Here is an 18285-nt window from a genome sequence, read left to right as displayed (position 1 = left end):
CCTGGTGATCCCAAGGGATTTATGATTTTGTTTAAGAATCACTCTATTTTTTGGCATTACAAATCTCTAACTTTGAGTCTTGGTTTTGGTCAGTCCTGATAACTTTAGTAGACCAATCTATTTGGAATGGAATATCTAAGTGCGTCCGAGGTTAAACAATTACCAAGGTCGGAATTAGAAAATTAATTTATTAGAGGCCACAAGTTCATACTTAGTACATTAATCATAACTCCATGATGGAATTTTTGGAAACTCCTCTTTATCCCTTTAGTGTAGTTGGGGATCGAAATTTGTATCCATACATTTCAGAAGCCTTGAAAAATATTTGAGGTGAAAGCAACTCCTCAACAAGTATGTTAATAAGCAAATTTCACTAGTTCACCCTTATTCATTAATAGTTTACCTCCTTGTTTCTAAATTAGCCGACTCTATATTCTTCAATATTAAACTCAAATCTTGAAAAATACATGCAGAAAAAAAAATTTCTCTGTGAGTATGACTAATTGCAAGCTTAGTAAACGAATAAAAAACAATTCTTACGGTAATGACGCAATGGAGGATATCTGATACAAACCAAGGCAAGGTAAAATTACCAAAGGCTCACGTATTAGTAGGAGAGAACAATCAAAAATTTTGGTGTGATGATTCTTTGAATGCAATTTTGTTTTTAGATTTGTAAGCAAAAAACATCATCCCTGAATATGTGGACATAAAACCGTTCAAATGAAAGATGTCAAAAAAAGGAAGCAGATGATACAAGTTTTCACTCACTGTGAGGAGAGGCAACTCAGCCATCACTGGACCACCATTCAAGATTAACGGACAGCCTTCTTCTTGCCAGCAACAGCAATCTTCTTGCCCTTGAGCGTGCGGCAGTTGTTCTTGGTGCGCTGTCCTCTGCAGGGAAGCCCCTGCTCATGACGAATTCCGCGATAACACCTAATCTCCCTCATTCTTTCAATGGCCATCCTGTTAAACCGTTTCTACCCACAGACAGAAGAATTCAATTTCAGATACAAGAAAATTTTTGAAAATTAAAATACAAGAGAAAGAACAGACCAGGTCGCCTTCGATCGAGTACTTGGAGACCTCATCTCTGAGGGTGATGAGCTCTTCTTCAGTGAGATCCTTGGTCACTTTGTTCTCCATGCTGAGGTCACACAAGATTTGACGCGCCCTGGTGCGCCCAATGCCATGTATGTACTGAATTGAGTACTCAACCCTCTTGTTGTTTGGGATTTCAACCCCTCCAACACGAACGCAACGGATGCTCAGCCCCCCGTACTGGATTTTATCACAAGTCAGAAGAACATACAAGTCAAAATCGGGGCTTGTGAGAAGTAGAGGATAAGTTAATCACAACCCAGAAGAACATTTAGGTAAAATTGATGGCTTGTGAGAATGTGAGGCTAAGTAAATCACAACCCAGAAGAACATATAGGTAAAAAATTGATGGCTTGTGAGAATGTGAGGCTCAGTTAATCACAACCCGGAAGAACATATGGGTAAAATTGATGGATTGTGAGAATGTGAGGCTCAGTTAATCACAACCCGGAAGAACATATAGGTAAAATTGATGGCTTGTGAGAATGTGAGGCTAAGTTAATTACAAACAGGAAGAACATATAGGTAAAACTGATGGCTTGTGAGAATGTGAGGCTAAGTTAATCACACCCGGAAGAACACATAGGTAAAATTGATGGCTTGTGAGAATGTGAGGCTCAGTTAATCACAACCCGGAAGAACATATAGGTAAAATTGATGGATTGTGAGAATGTGAGGCTAAGTTAATCACAACCCGGAAGAAGATATGGGTAAAATTGATGGCTTGTGAGAATGTGAGGCTAAGTTAATCACACCCGTAAGAACATATAGGTAAAATTGATGGCTTGTGAGAATGTGAGGCTCAGTTAATCACAACCCGGAAGAACATATAGGTAAAATTGATGGCTTGTGAGAATGTGAGGCTAAGTTAATCACACCCGGAAGAACACATAGGTAAAATTGATGGCTTGTGAGAATGTGAGGCTCAGTTAATCACAACCCGGAAGAACATATAGGTAAAATTGATGGCTTGTGAGAATGTGAGGCTAAGTTAATCACAACCCGGAAGAACATATTGGTAAAATTGATGGCTTGTGAGAATGTGACGCTAAGTTAATTACAAACAGGAAGAACATATTGGTAAAACTGATGGCTTGTGAGAATGTTAGGCTAAATTAATCACAACCTGGAAGAACATGTAGGTTAAATTGATGGCTAGTGAGGATTTGAGGCAAAGTTAATCACAACCCAGATGAACATAGGTCAAATTGATGGCTTGTGAGAATGTGAGGCAAAATTAATCACACCCGGGAAGAACACGTACCTAAAATTGATGGCTCGCGAGAGTGAGAAGCTAAGTTAATCACAACCCGGAAGAACACACAACTAAGACTAAAGGATTGTGAGCATGTGAGGCTAAATTATTCACAACCCAGAAGAACATATACGTCAATTTGATGGCTCGGGAGAATGGGAGATGAAGGGGAGCGTATATACCTTGGGAGATGGAGATTTTGAGAAGGAGACGGCGTCGGGGAGGAAAGCAGCACCCGCTGTGCCCTTGGTGACGATGGAGAGAGAAGAAGCAACGGGCGTTGCCAGCATCTGCGCCATCTCTCTCGCTCTCTTGACTCTCCTTCGTCAAGCTTGAGTCGATGTGCTCGTTTCTGCCGCTACTTCTCCGCTGTTCTGCCTTATCGATAGGATTGGGTTACAAGAGGATAAAAAGTGCAATTCGGCCCCCTAATTGTTCATGGGTTTTTATAAATACCTGTGGAAAGATTAATTGCACCTACATCCAATTTGTGAGGGAAACTTCTCTATGTGAACGAAGAAGAAGAAGAAGAATGGTGGTAGATGAGAAGGAGAGAAGAGAGAGACACCACCAGATCTGATGTACGTGAATGATCGTCGGAATTTGCTTAACTTTGTGAAGAACAAATGGGTTAGTATTTACAGATCATAGTAAGTAATATTAACAGCTATTTTTAGAGAAGTTATAACTCAACGGTTATAAATTCCTATAAATTTAATCTTAGTCGTTAGATTTATTTGACCATTATTTAATCCTATCTAAATTTAATCCTAACCACTAGATTTAATCCTATTCTAAATTTCATCGTGGTCATCTAGATGTCGTAACAAGTATAGATAAGTATTTACTTTTTACTAATCTACTGTTGTTTAGGATCCTATCGGTCGATGATGACATTCCTGATTCCTCATCAACCCCCATAGTTTTAGATTTTACACACCATACACAAAGGTGTGAAAGTCACCATGAGTATTTGCAGTTTAGTCCACTATTATGGGAAATTCTTCTTTTAAAATTTTATATGCCCCTATGTAGACATCAACACATTCGGATGAAGACGGCACATGGTGTCGACATTGACAGGACCGAGTGATAGATGAATTGGGTCTTTTACTAATCTCCATAAGGGAAGATTAATTCATTCAAGCAAATCCAATCTTTCTAGAAAATGATTTTTTTAAATTTTTTAAAGAAGACAAAATATTTTGATGTATTTTTCAATTAAGTTTTAGACGGTACATCTGATCAAAACATCATGATTTAATAAATAATTTCTGATTTTCAACAAAAATTTAGAAAGCAATTGAAAAACTAGTATATTAGAAAGCAATTGAAAATTTTAGTTTTTTTTTTTAAAATAGGATATTAGAAAGCAATTGAAAATATAGATCAAATAAAGGGAGATACATAAATAGATAGACTTCTGAACTCTGATCAGTGGATTTATGGATGCTTATAAGCGTGATTTATCTCCATATACCTCTTAACTTGAGTTTTCTGATGCCAATTACTTGAGTCGTCTGAGGAAAATAATAGACCTATAGTCCATTGTTCTCACTAAATTAACTTAAGAAGACTAGCCTTTCTGATTTTAAAATTGTTTTTGTCATTGACTTGTCATCAATACTTAAAATTTTGGTTTAGGATCGACCTTCGTTCTCATACTATACTGCCTCTCTGATTAGTCATAGATTACAAAAAAAAAATATTTCTCTTTATAACTAAAATATTTATTTAACTGTCATTTATCAACTGCCTTCAATCATCCCATTGTCCAAGTATGTACTTTACAATGAGTACATTTGCCATGGAGTGGGTCAACAAGTAGTGGAAAATGCACGAGCGTGTACTGGCACACCTCATTGTCAAACATGACGGTGAGAACATGAGGGTAAATGATTGTGCTACAGCAACCATATTTTTAAATGATGTACAACCACATGCAATCCATTATAAAGATTGATTTCTGGTTACACCAATTATGACAGAATGCATTAAGCAACATAATAGTGATGAATATATAGGCAGAAAAGTAGGCCCTGTGAATGTGTAGCCTGCATCGGCTGCTTGACATCTTTAGGACATGTCCCATCCATAGCCTACAACTTCAATATCATTGCCCATGCGGCAATGAAGTCTATATGTGTATCGCCATCAGGGCCTTCATATATAGGTGTACACTCCAATCCAGATGAAGATGATAGAGCATATTTGATATCAAAGATGCAGATGATGCTGATGAGCTCACTCAAGTAGAGCAGTCATTAACAAACATGAACAACATGTAATTGTGATGCTTTGACCTGTGTTAGAGCTATAGTAACAGCAATCCATGCATCCACTCAACACTGCCGAGAGTATCTAAATATTTGCATGGACCTCAAAACAATCAACCATGTAAAAATTCCTTTCGATTGTCCAACTAGGAGAACATCATACAGGACACGTTGTAGATTGAATTTTGAAGAAAGTGGTTGTTTACAGAATGCCAGTATATATGAATTAAGCAATGCCAGTCAACAACCAGGTTCGATCAGCACCTTAGATTTGTTCGTACTCCGGAACCTCGCAAAGGTTCATGTTTTTACTCCTTATGAAAACATTAATCCCACTGGTCAGAAATCCTTCAATTATTCATTCAAATGCAAATTGCACAAATAAAAATATTATATGCGAGTGTTAAAAAATGGATAAATTGTTGTCCTACAATGAAGATGATGGTGTTGTCATTGCGCAGAAGCAACCCTGTCAGGATTTAATCAAGACCTCAGTTGACGTCGTAAGTAACCAATGATTTTTTTTTGAAAAGTCATAGTAACAAATTATTTAATTACCATTGTCATAGACATCATCATACTCCCATGACATCGTACCCCCAACTGCCTGAGGCAGTTCTTGGAAAAAACAATCAATCCCATGGCAATTTCTATACACACATATGTTGTAATTTTTCAGGAGGAATTGTTGCGGTCGGAAAATTAAAGGGTTAATATCACATGACAGTCCAAACTACATCGAAAGTCTGCGATATAACCTTAGTTTTTTTTTTGGTACGGTATATCCCAAACTCACTAAGTCGTCTGCGATATATCCGGGTGATGACGTGGAGTCCATCGTGGCTGCCAGGTGGATCGTCGACCAGTTTTTGACCTGGCGGAACCCACCTGGCAGCCACGCTGGACTCCACGTCATCACCGGGATATGTCGACCTGCCAAGGGTTTTCCAGTAAGAGAGAGAGGGGCATTCTAGAGAGAGAGAGAGAGAGATGCGGGCTAGAGAGAGAGTACGGGCTAGAGAGAGGCGCCTGCCTCGCCGCCCTACGGCTCCTCCCTCCACGCCTTCTCGATCCGCCGTTCGACCTCTGTGCCAAGTGCGGCGTAGTCGACAAGGTCCGGGCGCTGTTCGACCGCTGTCCGACCCGCGACGTCGCCACGTGGACGGCTCTGATCTTCGGCTGCGCCGTCAACGGCCGCGCCAGTGAGGCGCTCGCGCTGTTCGGGGAGATGACATGGCCGAATCCGGTCACCTTCCTGGCGGCGCTAATGGCCTGCAGCCACGCCGGGTGCGTGGACGAGGCGCTGCGGCTGCTGCAGAGGATGCGGTTGAGCACCGCCTCGAGCCGGGCGCGGCGCACTACGGCTGCGTGGTCGACGCGCTCTGCCGCGCCGGCGACGCGCCGTCGGCGGCGGAGGTGGCCGCCGGCTCGGCGCCGACCGCCGTCCTGTGGAGGATGCTGATGAGGGGGGAGGTTGGCGGCGCTCGGGCGGCGCGGCGGCGGTTACAGGATCTCGGGACGGAGGGCGGCGGAGATGACATGGCGATGGGGAATGTGTACGCCGCCGCGGGGATGTGGGAGGAGAAGGAGGAGGCGAGGTCGGGGATCCGACGGCGGGATCATGGCCGGAGCGTGATCGAGATCGACGGCCTGATGTACGAGTTCGCCGGCGGGGATCGCCGTCGGCATCACCGGCGGAAGGAGCTTCTGGAGATTCTCCGTCGCATTTCTCTGATCTCTTCCTCTTTGTTGTAGATTTGAGATTGGGATGACGATCATCGCTGCCGCATTGGTCGGATCAATCCTCCTCTTCGTTGTAGATTAGTGATGAGGACGACGATCTTCGCTAACGCACTGCTCGGATCAATCTTCCTCTTCATTGTAGATTTGCGATGAGGACGACGATCTTCGCAGCATTATTGCTCAGATCGATCTTCCACTTTGTTGTAAAATTGCGATGAGGACGACGATCTTCGCTGATGCATTGCTCGGATCAATCTTCCACTTCGGTGTTAATTTGCGATGAGCACGACGATCTTCGCTGCCGCATTTCTGAGATCACTTTTCTTCTTCGGTGTTAATTTGCGATGAGCATGACGATCTTCGCAGCCGCATTTCTCAGATCACTCTTCCAATTCGGAGTAGGTTTTTGATGAGGACGACGATGATTTCTTGGATCACTCTTCCACTTTGGAGTAGATTTGCGATGAAGACGACGATCGGCGCGGCCCAATTGCTCAGGTCTATTCATTTTTGTTGTATATTCGTGATGAGGATGACGATCTTCGCTGCAGCATTGCTCAGGTCTCTTCGGCTTCATCGTAGATTTCTGAGGAGAACAACGATCTCTGCCTCAGAATAACTCAGATATCTTCTGCTCCGTTGTAGATTGGCGAGAAGAACGTCACTCTTCGCCACCGGTGCTAAGATCTCTTCCACTTCGTTACAGAAATACGAGACGAACGACGATCTTCGCAGCCAGCTTTCTCAGATTTCTTCCTCTTCCTTCTAGATGTACGAGAAGAACGACGATCTTCGGAGACGAGATTTCTCCGATCGCTTCGACTTCGTTGCAGATTTACGAGGAGAACGACGATTTTCGGAGATGAGATTTCTACGATCTCTTCGACTTCGTTGCAGATTTACGAGAAGAACGACGATTTTCGGAGACGAGATTTCTACGATATCTTCGACTTCGTTGCAGATTTACGAGGAGAACGATGATCTTCGCAGATGAGACTTCCATGTTCTTTCAAAGAATTTCTTTCTGGTACTTCTTCCACAAATTTATACCAAGACGCCGATCTCTGGAACGTCTTCTCGTGTTGCATTCTGGCAAGAATGCATTCTTAGAATGAGAAACGTACCCCAGGAGACGTCCTTTCCCGGACTGCATTCTAGCTCTCTTTCTCTCTCCCCCCCCACTCTCTATTCATAAATTTCCCGCACTCCCGCGCGATTCGATTTGGTCGGGTCTCTCTAGAGTGCCTCTCTCTCCCTTTCTCTCTCCACAAAATGCCTCTCTCTCTAGAACACCTCTCTTTCTCTCTCTAGAACCTCTCTCTCCTCTCTCTCTCTAGCCCGCATCTCTCTCTCTGGAATGCCCCTCTCTCTCTCTTACTGGAAAACCCTTGGCAGGTCGACATATCCCGGTGATGACGTGGAGTCCAGCATGGCTGCCAGGTGGGTTCCGCCAGGTCAAAAACTGGTCGACGATCCACCTGGCAGCCACGATGGACTCCACGTCATCACCAGGATATATCGCAGATAACTTAGTGAGTTTGGGATACACCGTACAAAAAAAGAACCTAAGGTTAGATCGCAGACTTTCAACGTAGTTTGGACTGTCACGTGATATTAACCCAAAATTAAATAACTTGTTGTCTTTCTGCAAAAAATAACTCCTGTCGATGCAGAGGTTGAAACGACAGTGGAGTAAGGCAGAATTTAGAGTTTTTTCTTGGGGGAAAAATGAATAAATCAATAAATCAATAATTAAAGGAAAAACAGAGGGGACCAAAACATTAGATATCCTCGCAAGCCAAGAATCCATCCCATCGGGTGATAGAGAAACTGGGATCCCCAATCGACCTGTAAAACCCACGAGAGGCGCAGATCATAATACAGAAATCAACTCTAACAATGAATTTAAACATTACTGTCATTACTGAGCACTGACAAGGGGAGAGGATGAGAGGGAAAGAAAGATAATAAGAGAGAGTGAGGAGAGAGAAACAATGGGAGAGAGAAAATAAGAAAGAGAGAGGAAAGAGAAACAGGGGGGAGAGAGAGAGAGAGAGAGAGAGAGAGAGAGAGTGCGTGTGAGAGAGAGAGATTGTGAGAGAGAGAGAAAGAATAAGAGAGAGGACAGACACAGGGGCAGAGAGAGGGGGGAGCGGGGGAAGGAGAATAAGAGAGGACAGAAACAGGGGCAGAGAGAGAGGGGGGAGAGAGGGAGAAAGAGAGAAAGACAATAAGAGAGAGGACAGAAACAGGGGCTGAGAGAGGGGAGAAAGGGGGGGGAAGAGAGAGAGAGAGAGAGAGAGAGAGAGAGAGAGAGAAAGAGAGGGGAGAGAAACAGGGGCGGAGAGAGAGAGGGGGGGGGAGGGAGAGAGAGAGAGAGCGGGGGAGAGGGAGAAAGAGAGAGAGAGCGGGGGAGAGGGAGAAAGAGAGAGAGAGAGGGGGAGAGGGAGAGAGAGAGAGAGAGAGAGAGAGAGAGAGAGGGGAGAGAAAGAGGGGGGGAGAGAGAGAGGGGGAGAGAGAGGGAAAGAGAGGGAGAGAGAGAGGATAGGAGAGAGGGAGAAAGAGAGAGAGAGAGAGGGTGAGAGAGAAAGAGAGAGAGAAAATAAGAGAGAGGAGAGAAACAGGGCTGAGAGAAAGAGGGGGAGAGAGGGAGAAAGAGAGAGAGGGAGGATAGGAGAGAGGGGAAGAGAGGGAGAAAGGGAGAGAGAGAGAGAGAGAGAGAGAGAGGGGGAAAGAGGGAGAAAGAGAGAAAGAGAGATAGAGAGAGAATAAGAGAGAGGAGAGAAACAGAGGCTGAGAGAGGGGGGGGAGAGAGGGAGAAAGAGAGAGAGAGAGAGAGAGAGAGAGAGAGGGGATACGGGGGAGAGGAGAAACAGGGAAGGAGAGGGGGGAAAGAGGGGAAAGAGAGAAGAGAGAATCAGGGAAGAGAAGGAGAAAGAGAGAGAAGGGCGGGAGAAAGAGGGAGAGAGAGGGTTAGAGAGTGAGAGAGAGAATAAGAGAGAGGAGAGAAACAGGGAGAGAGAGAGAGGGGGGAGAGAAGGTGTGTGTGAGAGAGATAGAGAATAAGAGAGAGATGAGAGAAACAGGGGGAAAGACAGGGGGGAGAGAGGGTGTGTGTGAGAGATAGAGAAGAAGAGAGAGAGAAACAGGGGAGAGAGATGGAGAAAGGGGGTTGTGAGAGAGAGAGAGAGAATGAGAGAGAGAGGAGAAAAACAGGGGGAGAGAGGGGGGGAGAGAGAGAGAGGGGGGGTGAGAGAGAGAGAGGGAAGAGGAGAGAGAGAGGAGAGAAACAGGGGGAGGGAGAGAGGGAGAAAGAGAGGGGGGGGTGTGCGAGAGAGAGAATAAGAGAGAGAAAAAGAGAAACAGGGGGAGAGAGAGGGAGAAAGAGATAGAGGGGGGTGAGAGAGAGGAGAGAAACAAGGGGAGAGAGAGGGAGAAAGAGAGAGAGGGGGTGTGAGAGAGAAAGAATTAAGAGAGAGGAGAGAACCTGAAGATACTTCTGTGGTCATGCTCTGGCAGCACAAGAGGCCAAAGCACTGGCTTGTGCAGGAGGAAGTCCGGCCAAGACGGGCTGCAACTGGTTTCCAAAGAGAGAAACCATGTGTGAAAAGGCCATCCCAATCCTAACCTTGACCTCGTCGCCCTCCTCTGGAGACACAAGCACCTGACCAAAGACACTCACCACTTCCGGAACCAGAGGCACGATCTGGAGCAACAGAAAAAAAACCAATGAGAGTTGAAGCCCTGAAAATCTCCGATTATAAACAGTGCCTTCGGAGACATCCGATAAAATTGGAACGATGCAAAGAAGACAAACGAATCGAGAAATGGTCATGTAATAAAAAGTGTTGGTTCCGATCATGTTCGTGGGCGGTTGCATGGTTGTGGGTGGCTCAGCTCAAAATATTCAAACCAGCCTCCATGCAGCCCAGAGGTCATCTGCTCTGCCCGCGTCACAGAGCTTGGGACGAAACAAAGTTTTCGATGCAATCAGATTTTAAGAGTAAATATAATAATTAAGTTTCAAATATTTCTTGTAGGTGGGTGATGATGTGTTAGAATTTGGAAATGGGGTCACAGTTACAAATCCTGATTAGAAATATATAGGATACTTAACCCAATTAAATTAGCTTGAGAACCGGGTGCTCCCAGATGGGAGCCCTACGCCCTAACTAAGTCCTCCGGTCGGTCGAATTTGAGCAGTGGGTGGTTCGGATTTCCGTCCACATCTGCCTCACTTGAGGAAACTTTGGCGTGGAATCTCATGCCCAACCCTAATGATAAATGACTCACCTGAGGGGCCGATGAAAGCACAAGCTCGCAGACACAGCCGTAAACAATCACAGACTCCATTAAATCTTCTTTCAGCGGCAAAGCTCTCAAGAAGACGGGGAGAACCTGAAATTTTACATTATTACAATAAGTTGCGAAGAAAGTGTTGCTCCTGAAATTTTAAGATTTTCTACCTGGTCCAGAGGGAGAGACTGAGGAGCAGCCATTATCATCCTTCCAACGGCTCCAGCAGCATTATCTCGGACTGCGGCATCAGGCTCTGTGTCTCCAAATAAGGGGTAGAGTGCTCGTAGTATTTCCCCATAATATCTAGTTGCCCGAGTCAAGAAAATGCCCCTCAAAAGTAAACTTATCGGGTAAAAGAATAATTATTATATTCTAAGGATACTTGAGAGCTGGGGGCCCGCCATTCTTGCAGAACTCGCCAGCACAGAAGGCAGCATTCCTCCGATTAGTGGGATCTGATGATGATAGTTCCTTCAGCACCAGAGGCATTCCTCTCTGGAAACATATGGAGAGAGTATTGATTAAGAGTGATTGAAGGGAAGTAACGAAAATTCCACGAGGAACAAAGTGAACATCCATACATCCACATATCCGGATATTGAAGGGCCCATCTCCTGAGCAATTTCTGCAAGACATGCAACAACCATCGTTCGATCTTGGGGAGGCCGTCGCGGTTTCTGTAATCATTCAAACTATCAGCACTAGTTAACTTGAAAATGAGGAAGGCGGATAGAGAGATAGGCTTTGGTACTCCTCAACCTTATCAACATCGTCATTGGCCCTTTTTGGCTGTTGACATTGACAATGATGGGGTATCACAGACAGTTGACATCATCTGTCACCATCCGTTACCATCAACTTAGTTAAGTTCTAGTTGAAAATTTTGTCAACTAATCAACCAAACTAGTTGACTATGGCAGAAATTTTCTAAAACTACAGACAACTGCAGTGACAACGATATTGCCAACTTCACACTTCAACTTAGCAGTCAACGTCATCGTCAACCGGTCTAGTTGATGGCCAACATTTTCTTAAACAATGGAAGGTTGATGGTGACGACAATATTGACGCCTGTTGGCGTTGATAACATCACTAGCAAATCATTGACGTCCCACCTCATTGTCACACGTCAATGTCATCAGGATGTACTGAACCCTAGAGAGAGATAATGTTGGACACTTACGGTAAATTTCATAAGAGGCTCAAAGAGATTAGCAAAGATGGGCTCGAAGTTGGAACGCATAGCTCTGGCAAAAGCAGGAAGAATGTCACAGACAGCATCCATCAGAACTTCATCATGGTTGACATCGTTCTCGTCTGTTTCACTGTCAGACTCAATTTGCTGGCATGCAGACTCTTCCCGCAAGAGAGTCAAAGTCACCTCAGCAAGCTGTGGAATATCTAATGCAAGAAAATTACATTATTAGAAAAGGGCGATCAAGAAAAAATTTGACCAACCACCCGAAAAAGCTTACAAGGTGCTATTAATGCATAATCGCTCTCCTTAACCAACTCAGCGGTACATGTACATGCTTGGGCAACAACTTCTTTGTCGTCATCTTCCATCATCGTCTTCAAGAAAATATTCATCAATATACCTGCATAACACAATCAATCCGGCTGTAACTACAAAACAAAGAATAGAAGGTCAATTTAATCATATTCACTAGAAGCTCTACCGATGACTTCCTTCTGCTTTTCCATCATTTCCTGCGTTTACAACAACAGAAAGGTTAGTTTCACATGAAATTAAGAAATGCAAATGAGAGAATAGTTTATAGTATCTGAGAGATATAAAGCCGCTGTTAACATGCATTCATAAATGCATGTGAGAGAAAAATGACGTACACTTTGTCCCCCAGTGAATGCTTGAACCGATGTAAACACATCTGCAAAAAATCAAAAAAGGAAAAGGACTCCAAAATGTGAGGGTGACTACCGAAATTGAGATGATGCACAAAAAGAAACATGAGAAGCTGAAGTCCACTTAAGTGAAAAGCTTTCATGTTTCAGAGGTGTTAAACTGCAGCATTAAAAATATCACTCCCCACTTTAGTAGAGAGTTTTATGTAAAATTGTAACAGTATATCTGCCTATCTATGACATAGAACAGGAACGAAATGAGCTTTTCGATTGATTTTTCTAGGGGCAGCAGGCTCCTCCCGATGCCCTGCCTTCCGCCTCAAACCATCACAAAAGGTAAAAGGACGGAAAATGCAGCATGTAATCGAAAAAAAAATCGAAGGGAATAGGACTAACCAGAATTATAAAGCCTCTTTAATTCCTTGAAATTCAACATGGCACTTTCAAGGTATGAAATAATAAAATTATCCAAAAATAAAATAAACGCTGTTTCAACGGAAGGGAAATTTAACTCCACTGAGACGGTTATTAGCTTCAAATTATTCCTCAATTGACCAAATAATAAACATTAAAAACCTGAGACTATGTCTTCATAGTTTCGTAGAACACACAGTAAGACGGAATTTTCAGAATAATAGAAATAACAAAAGCAACAAAAGATGAATGAAGTTAAAGTAAAGGAGCGTGATATGCCCTTGCATGTTATGTGCGGTAGAGAAACCCACGTTTTAGAGATAGAATAGCCTGAAGGCGAACATCTTCGTGAAAATAAGTAGAATGTCTGATTAGGATTTTCAGCGACTCCTCGACATAGCTGCGAATGGTCAAGGCGGATACAATGTAGAATAACACTCTAATTAAAACTATTGGAGAAATACTCCAGACAGATAGGATACGGTGCGTAAGCGCCCTTTGTATGTAGAGCAAAATATCCAATAGCTTGCGTAGCCGCAGCTTTTTCATCCAGAACTCCTGTTCTAACACTAATATTCCGAATTCTGGGCTCATCAGGATTCTCATCATCAGATGATACGCTCTCAAACCCGCTAATTTTGTCCTTATCATCGGACTCCTCATTTTGTATAGCAGATCCATCCTCCAGGTTGCACGAGGAAAACGCCAATGGAACGACATAGGGTAGGTACTAATCATTAAAAAAAGGAAAAGTAAATGGTATATGCCATTTAAGTTCAAAAAAATATCACAAGGAAATATCTATTTACAATAAATAGTATAATATGTAAAAAAAGTATAACCGATGAAGATGTTTTGATGGTGAGCAGACCTGAGAGAAACCATCATCTAACATCTCTGCAAGATTACTAAAGAATCCATGTGTATATTCTCGAAGTTCACTGTAGTCCAAGGCAAACCCCTGAAAAGTATGGCTTTTTATCAACCCGAGAAACCCTAGAATTTTGTATCAAAAGAAAAATTATAGACTATTACCGAGATTGCAGCTTCAATGAAAGGGGGTATTATGGGTTCCATCCTTGTTCGCCCCACAGCCAAGGAGATTATCCCGACTAATTCTGTGGCTCTGGCTCGAGCTCTCAGATCCTCATCATTTGTGAGGACCATGAACACTTTCATCAGTTCCAGAACCTTCTCCGCATATGGTGTGAATGCCTGTTCTGCTGCAGATGCTATTGCACTGATCGCTGACTGGAGCAGAAAAAATATCAACTTTAAAACGAGGACATAAGATTTATTTAATGAAAACATGTAATGTCGTCCCACCATGCAGGTTTCCTGGAGGTTCCGGTTGCTTTTCTCGAGCGTTATGACCAATCTAGCCATCAAAGAGTCTAAGTAGGGAATAATATCGGAACCCATGTCCTCACAAAATGCAGCCAACGCATAGTACGACTTTTCCTGAGGATAGACGAGCATAAGAACATCATCTACAAATGTCTAGGCTTCTAAACTGATCACCTGCTTACCTTCACCTCGTCAGAAGCATCTTCGAGGGCAATTAAGATAGAAGGAAGAACGAGATCATAATGAGATAAGATTTCAGGTTGGAGCTGTTCTGCAAACTGTCCAAGAGCGAACAAGGCAGCCCCCCTAACCGTTTGTTCTTGATCCCTTAAAGCTCCAAGAATAATGTGCAGGGCATGATCCAGCTTCTCTTTTAAAAACTCAGAACAACCCTCAGAAATGACGCCAATTGCTGTTACAGATGCTTCCCGATAATTGGCATCTGAGTGTTGGATACTCATCGAAGCAAACTCAAACACTGGAGGGAAAACATGCTTAGGCAGACTAACTGCCATCGTATCAATGACTTCTGCGGCTGATCGATCGACTGCAAGATCAACTTCTTCGTTCTCAGACTTCTCTGTCAGTAAAGGGCAGATAACTTGGAGGATGGGGACGACCAACATGTGCTTTTTGAGGAAACTGGATTTATACTTTGCAAGCCATGAAATTAGTTGGATGGCCTGATAGGTTAAAAAACAGCAGACTTAGGCATAATGCGCAAAAGTTTAGGATCTGAAACTGAATTCCTCTGAATTCTACATTATACCTGGTCACGTATGTGAATTTCCAAGTTTTGACTGGAGCAAACTTCAAGGGAAAACTGTACGATGGATTTGATAGAATCACTGAGAAGAGGAGCAGGCGACTCAATCAGCTCATCAAAAATTTCGAATGCGATTGCCGCTACATCATCCTCACCATTGGCCAGGCACTGACGTGAAACACTTAAGATACTGGGTATAAAATTTCGAAAAAGTCTAACCTGCAAGAGAGTGCCCCCATAATGGAGTCAAAATAACTGTATTATGCACGGTAACTATGATAGTCAGAAGCGTGATTCAATTGGCTAACTGAATTCAAAAGACTGGATAGAACGCAGGAAATCTTTTTCCAAGGCACATATTAGAAAAACATCCTACACATCAAATCTCTTGAAGGGAGATCCGTCAAAATGAATCAGTTCAAAGTCTATCCATGGACTATTTCGGGACCAATGACGATTAGATTTCAAAAGGTTGCAAAAAACTAATGTCTTCATGAGAAACAAAAAATCCGGAAAACTATCTTTGAGGTGACTTACAATATCGTTCCCATCGTTTATGAACTCTATCAGCGATCCCACAGCCCTGATAAATGGACGAACATCTCAACGTTAAAATTAAATTTTTCAAAATTTCAATATTTTTTATGTATTAAAAAAGCTTCTGAGCTCACTTAAGAGCAGCAACCCGGACACGAGTACTGGTTTCATCTTGAAGACACTTAAGCAGAACGGGCTGAAGCTCTTCTAAATTGGATTGAAAGGTTGAACCAATTGTCTCTGTCAATGAACTGAATAGAATCAATGAGACCTGTGAAAAACAAGGATCAATTCAAAACTTCAGATGACTAACTTCTCCAACAAGGTACAAGTAAAGGCACAACTTAAAAAACTAAGACTTCTGACGCTTCTGAATTTAAGCATGTTTTTATCTATTAACAAAAGCTAGTTGATCTAATTCAGGTTAAATTCCCAAATTTAGGAACATGGATAGAATCATTTCCTGCCAGCATGGTACAGCGTCTAAACAAAGGAAACCTTTTTCAAAAGCTCCCAATATTTAATCTTGAGATAGATTCTTGGTCAATACCAATTAACAGGAGTCGTCTGTCTGGGCCCATTCAAGACAAGGTAAATTGTTTGCTGCGGCCAATGAATTGTGAATAATAATGGACGAGTTAATTTTCCCTAACATCAAGGTAGTCTGGAACGCTGGCAGAAGATCACATCCGAACTTGCTTGGTTTGTAAAAAAATGACAGCACCATACATACCGAGGGAAAATAGAATGCGGCCCATCACACAACGTTAAATGTTTAATCAATTATTTTCTTTTAATGAGCCGAGAAACTGATAATATAAATGGGGAAATTTATACGTTTTGCCTATAATTCAAAGAATTCCATCTCTACTGGAATCAACATTTTCATTTTTGCATCTTAATTTGGGTAAAACTCAGAATACTATAATCAACCAAAAGATTGGGTAAAACTCAGCAGAACATGCTGACACGCTACATGAAAGAATATTGCTCTCATCTGTTGTTTCAGTGCCTGTTTGCTCAGACAATTTAGGCCAGCCAACAGACTCCAGGGGTGGGCATTACTTCAGACAAGTTCTTCTGGACCTCAATCAGGGGTGGAACATTCAGGAGAGAGGCCGAGCGATGAGAAATATATGAAGTGCAATGGCCCATATGGCTGCATCGTAATGAGGTCATTTTAAAGGGGAGGACAGCTTTGATGGACGGCGTCATTCACGAAGCAAAAGGTCTTGTTGCATTCTGGTTTAGAAAGACATGGGGGATGAATTCGGTCATGCTTGTAACACGAGTCTATATCTATGTAGGATTGGGCTGATCACAGAACGCGGGTGATGTTCCCTATTACTTAAACAAAACGCAACATGAAAGAAAAAAAAAAAGAGCAGCATACCTCCTTATGGTCTTCTAATGGACTCTGATTACACTGAAATAGGAATGGTAACAATTCGGGCCATTCTCCAGCTGGAACAGCATATTTTGCAATGATACTGACCACATTAACACTAGCGCGTCTGACTGGGGGACTGGAGAAAAGACGAAGATCAGAAACAACGAATTTGTTACTTTTCCAGAAAATGAAAAACATGAGTAGGCAAAATGTTCATCATAACGAATGAAACTTAATAGCAGTACAACAGCCAAAATCTACATCACTAATGCAAATACACAGAATAAACCCACGCTTCCAAGGAGCTGGCCCAAGTTAACAGCGACAGAATGGAGAAGCAGGAGGAGAAACCATAAGTAGGCAAGAAACATCAAAGGGGGAGATTTTCGTGAATATTTACATCTTTTAATAACGTTTCACCAGTTACTACTTTCTACTGAATTAGAGTCACTATAAAATTTAGACGCTTAGAGAAAGCATTCGAATTTCTGCAAGATACAACGAAGCAAAAGATCAAAAAATAGGAGCAAAATTAGCATCAAAAGCGCGACAGTTTAAAGATCAGCCATCGTCAAAGAGAAGCATCAAGCGAACACAAAATAATTAAATGAAGACATCGAGTCAGAAAGGGACGGAAAAGGACATACCAATGCTCAACGGTGATACTTTCGAGGAGAGCAGATTTAACCGATTGTTTGATTGAGGGAGGAAGCTTGGCCCAATGCCCGGTGATCTTCTTGCGAAGAAGAACGGCCGAGAGTTGACGAACGGATGGATTAGCCGCGGACCTGAGATGATGAACGAGCGACGCCACCACCTGCGGATCCTTCGCAAGCCGCTTGATCCGATCTTCCGCTTGCCGCCTAATCTCATTATCCGGCGTCAAGAACTGCAACAGAAGCGATTCCATCGACTCCTGCGAAGAATCCATCCTTCTCTAGCTCTCCGCCTGCCAAGAACTCCCCCACCCTTTCCCTTAAACCCTACCGATGACAAACAGAACGGGAACGGAACGGAACCCCTCGCCGCCTCCCGTCCCGTTCCGTTCCGTTTAGTTCCGGTTCCGTTAGTCCGTAACGAAACCCCTCACCGCCCCTCGTCCCGTTCCGTTCTGTTTGTTCCCGTTCCCATTCTGTAACGACTAACGACTCGTATAGATCCGGATCGTCCCGGACGTGGACGAAGGACTGAACGGGACGATTTTCGTCCCGTCCTATGTCCCACATGAGCTCAGGGACGAATGGCAGGACGGTTTTTCGTCCACCTACAAAAAACCGTCCCGTCCAATAAT

At 43.1% G+C, this 18285-nt stretch overlaps 2 protein-coding genes across 2 annotated transcripts; both read right to left on the bottom strand.

The window, feature by feature from the left end:
* Window positions 1-645: 645 nt before the first annotated feature.
* Window positions 646-2739, bottom strand: EMB3137 (Ribosomal protein S13/S18 family). Its single transcript, XM_078588444.1, has 3 exons — window positions 2542-2739; window positions 1060-1284; window positions 646-983 (listed from the first exon to the last, which is right to left on the bottom strand). The coding sequence occupies exons 1-3, from the start codon at window positions 2656-2658 to the stop codon at window positions 816-818; spliced, it is 510 nt and encodes a 169-aa protein (XP_078444570.1). The 5' UTR covers window positions 2659-2739; the 3' UTR covers window positions 646-815.
* Window positions 2740-8071: 5332 nt separating this feature from the next.
* On the bottom strand, window positions 8072-17972 carry LOC144713648 (ARM repeat superfamily protein). Its single transcript, XM_078588300.1, has 21 exons — window positions 17642-17972; window positions 16998-17130; window positions 15739-15875; window positions 15605-15650; window positions 15071-15286; window positions 14484-14984; window positions 14281-14415; window positions 13990-14205; window positions 13826-13915; window positions 13437-13684; window positions 13266-13354; window positions 12526-12566; window positions 12357-12387; window positions 12153-12275; window positions 11861-12078; window positions 11259-11354; window positions 11060-11172; window positions 10845-10980; window positions 10672-10776; window positions 9866-10084; window positions 8072-8226 (listed from the first exon to the last, which is right to left on the bottom strand). Exons 1-20 carry the CDS (start codon window positions 17923-17925, stop codon window positions 9884-9886), a joined length of 3159 nt encoding a protein of 1052 aa, XP_078444426.1. The 5' UTR covers window positions 17926-17972; the 3' UTR covers window positions 8072-8226; window positions 9866-9883.
* Window positions 17973-18285: the final 313 nt, after the last annotated feature.

This window comes from Wolffia australiana, chromosome 16 (genome assembly GCF_029677425.1).
Source record: "Wolffia australiana isolate 7733 chromosome 16, ASM2967742v1".
Classification (NCBI taxonomy): Eukaryota; Viridiplantae; Streptophyta; class Magnoliopsida; order Alismatales; family Araceae; genus Wolffia; species Wolffia australiana.
Note: the sequence above shows the minus strand (reverse complement) of the source record. Positions and strands in the feature narration are given on the sequence as shown.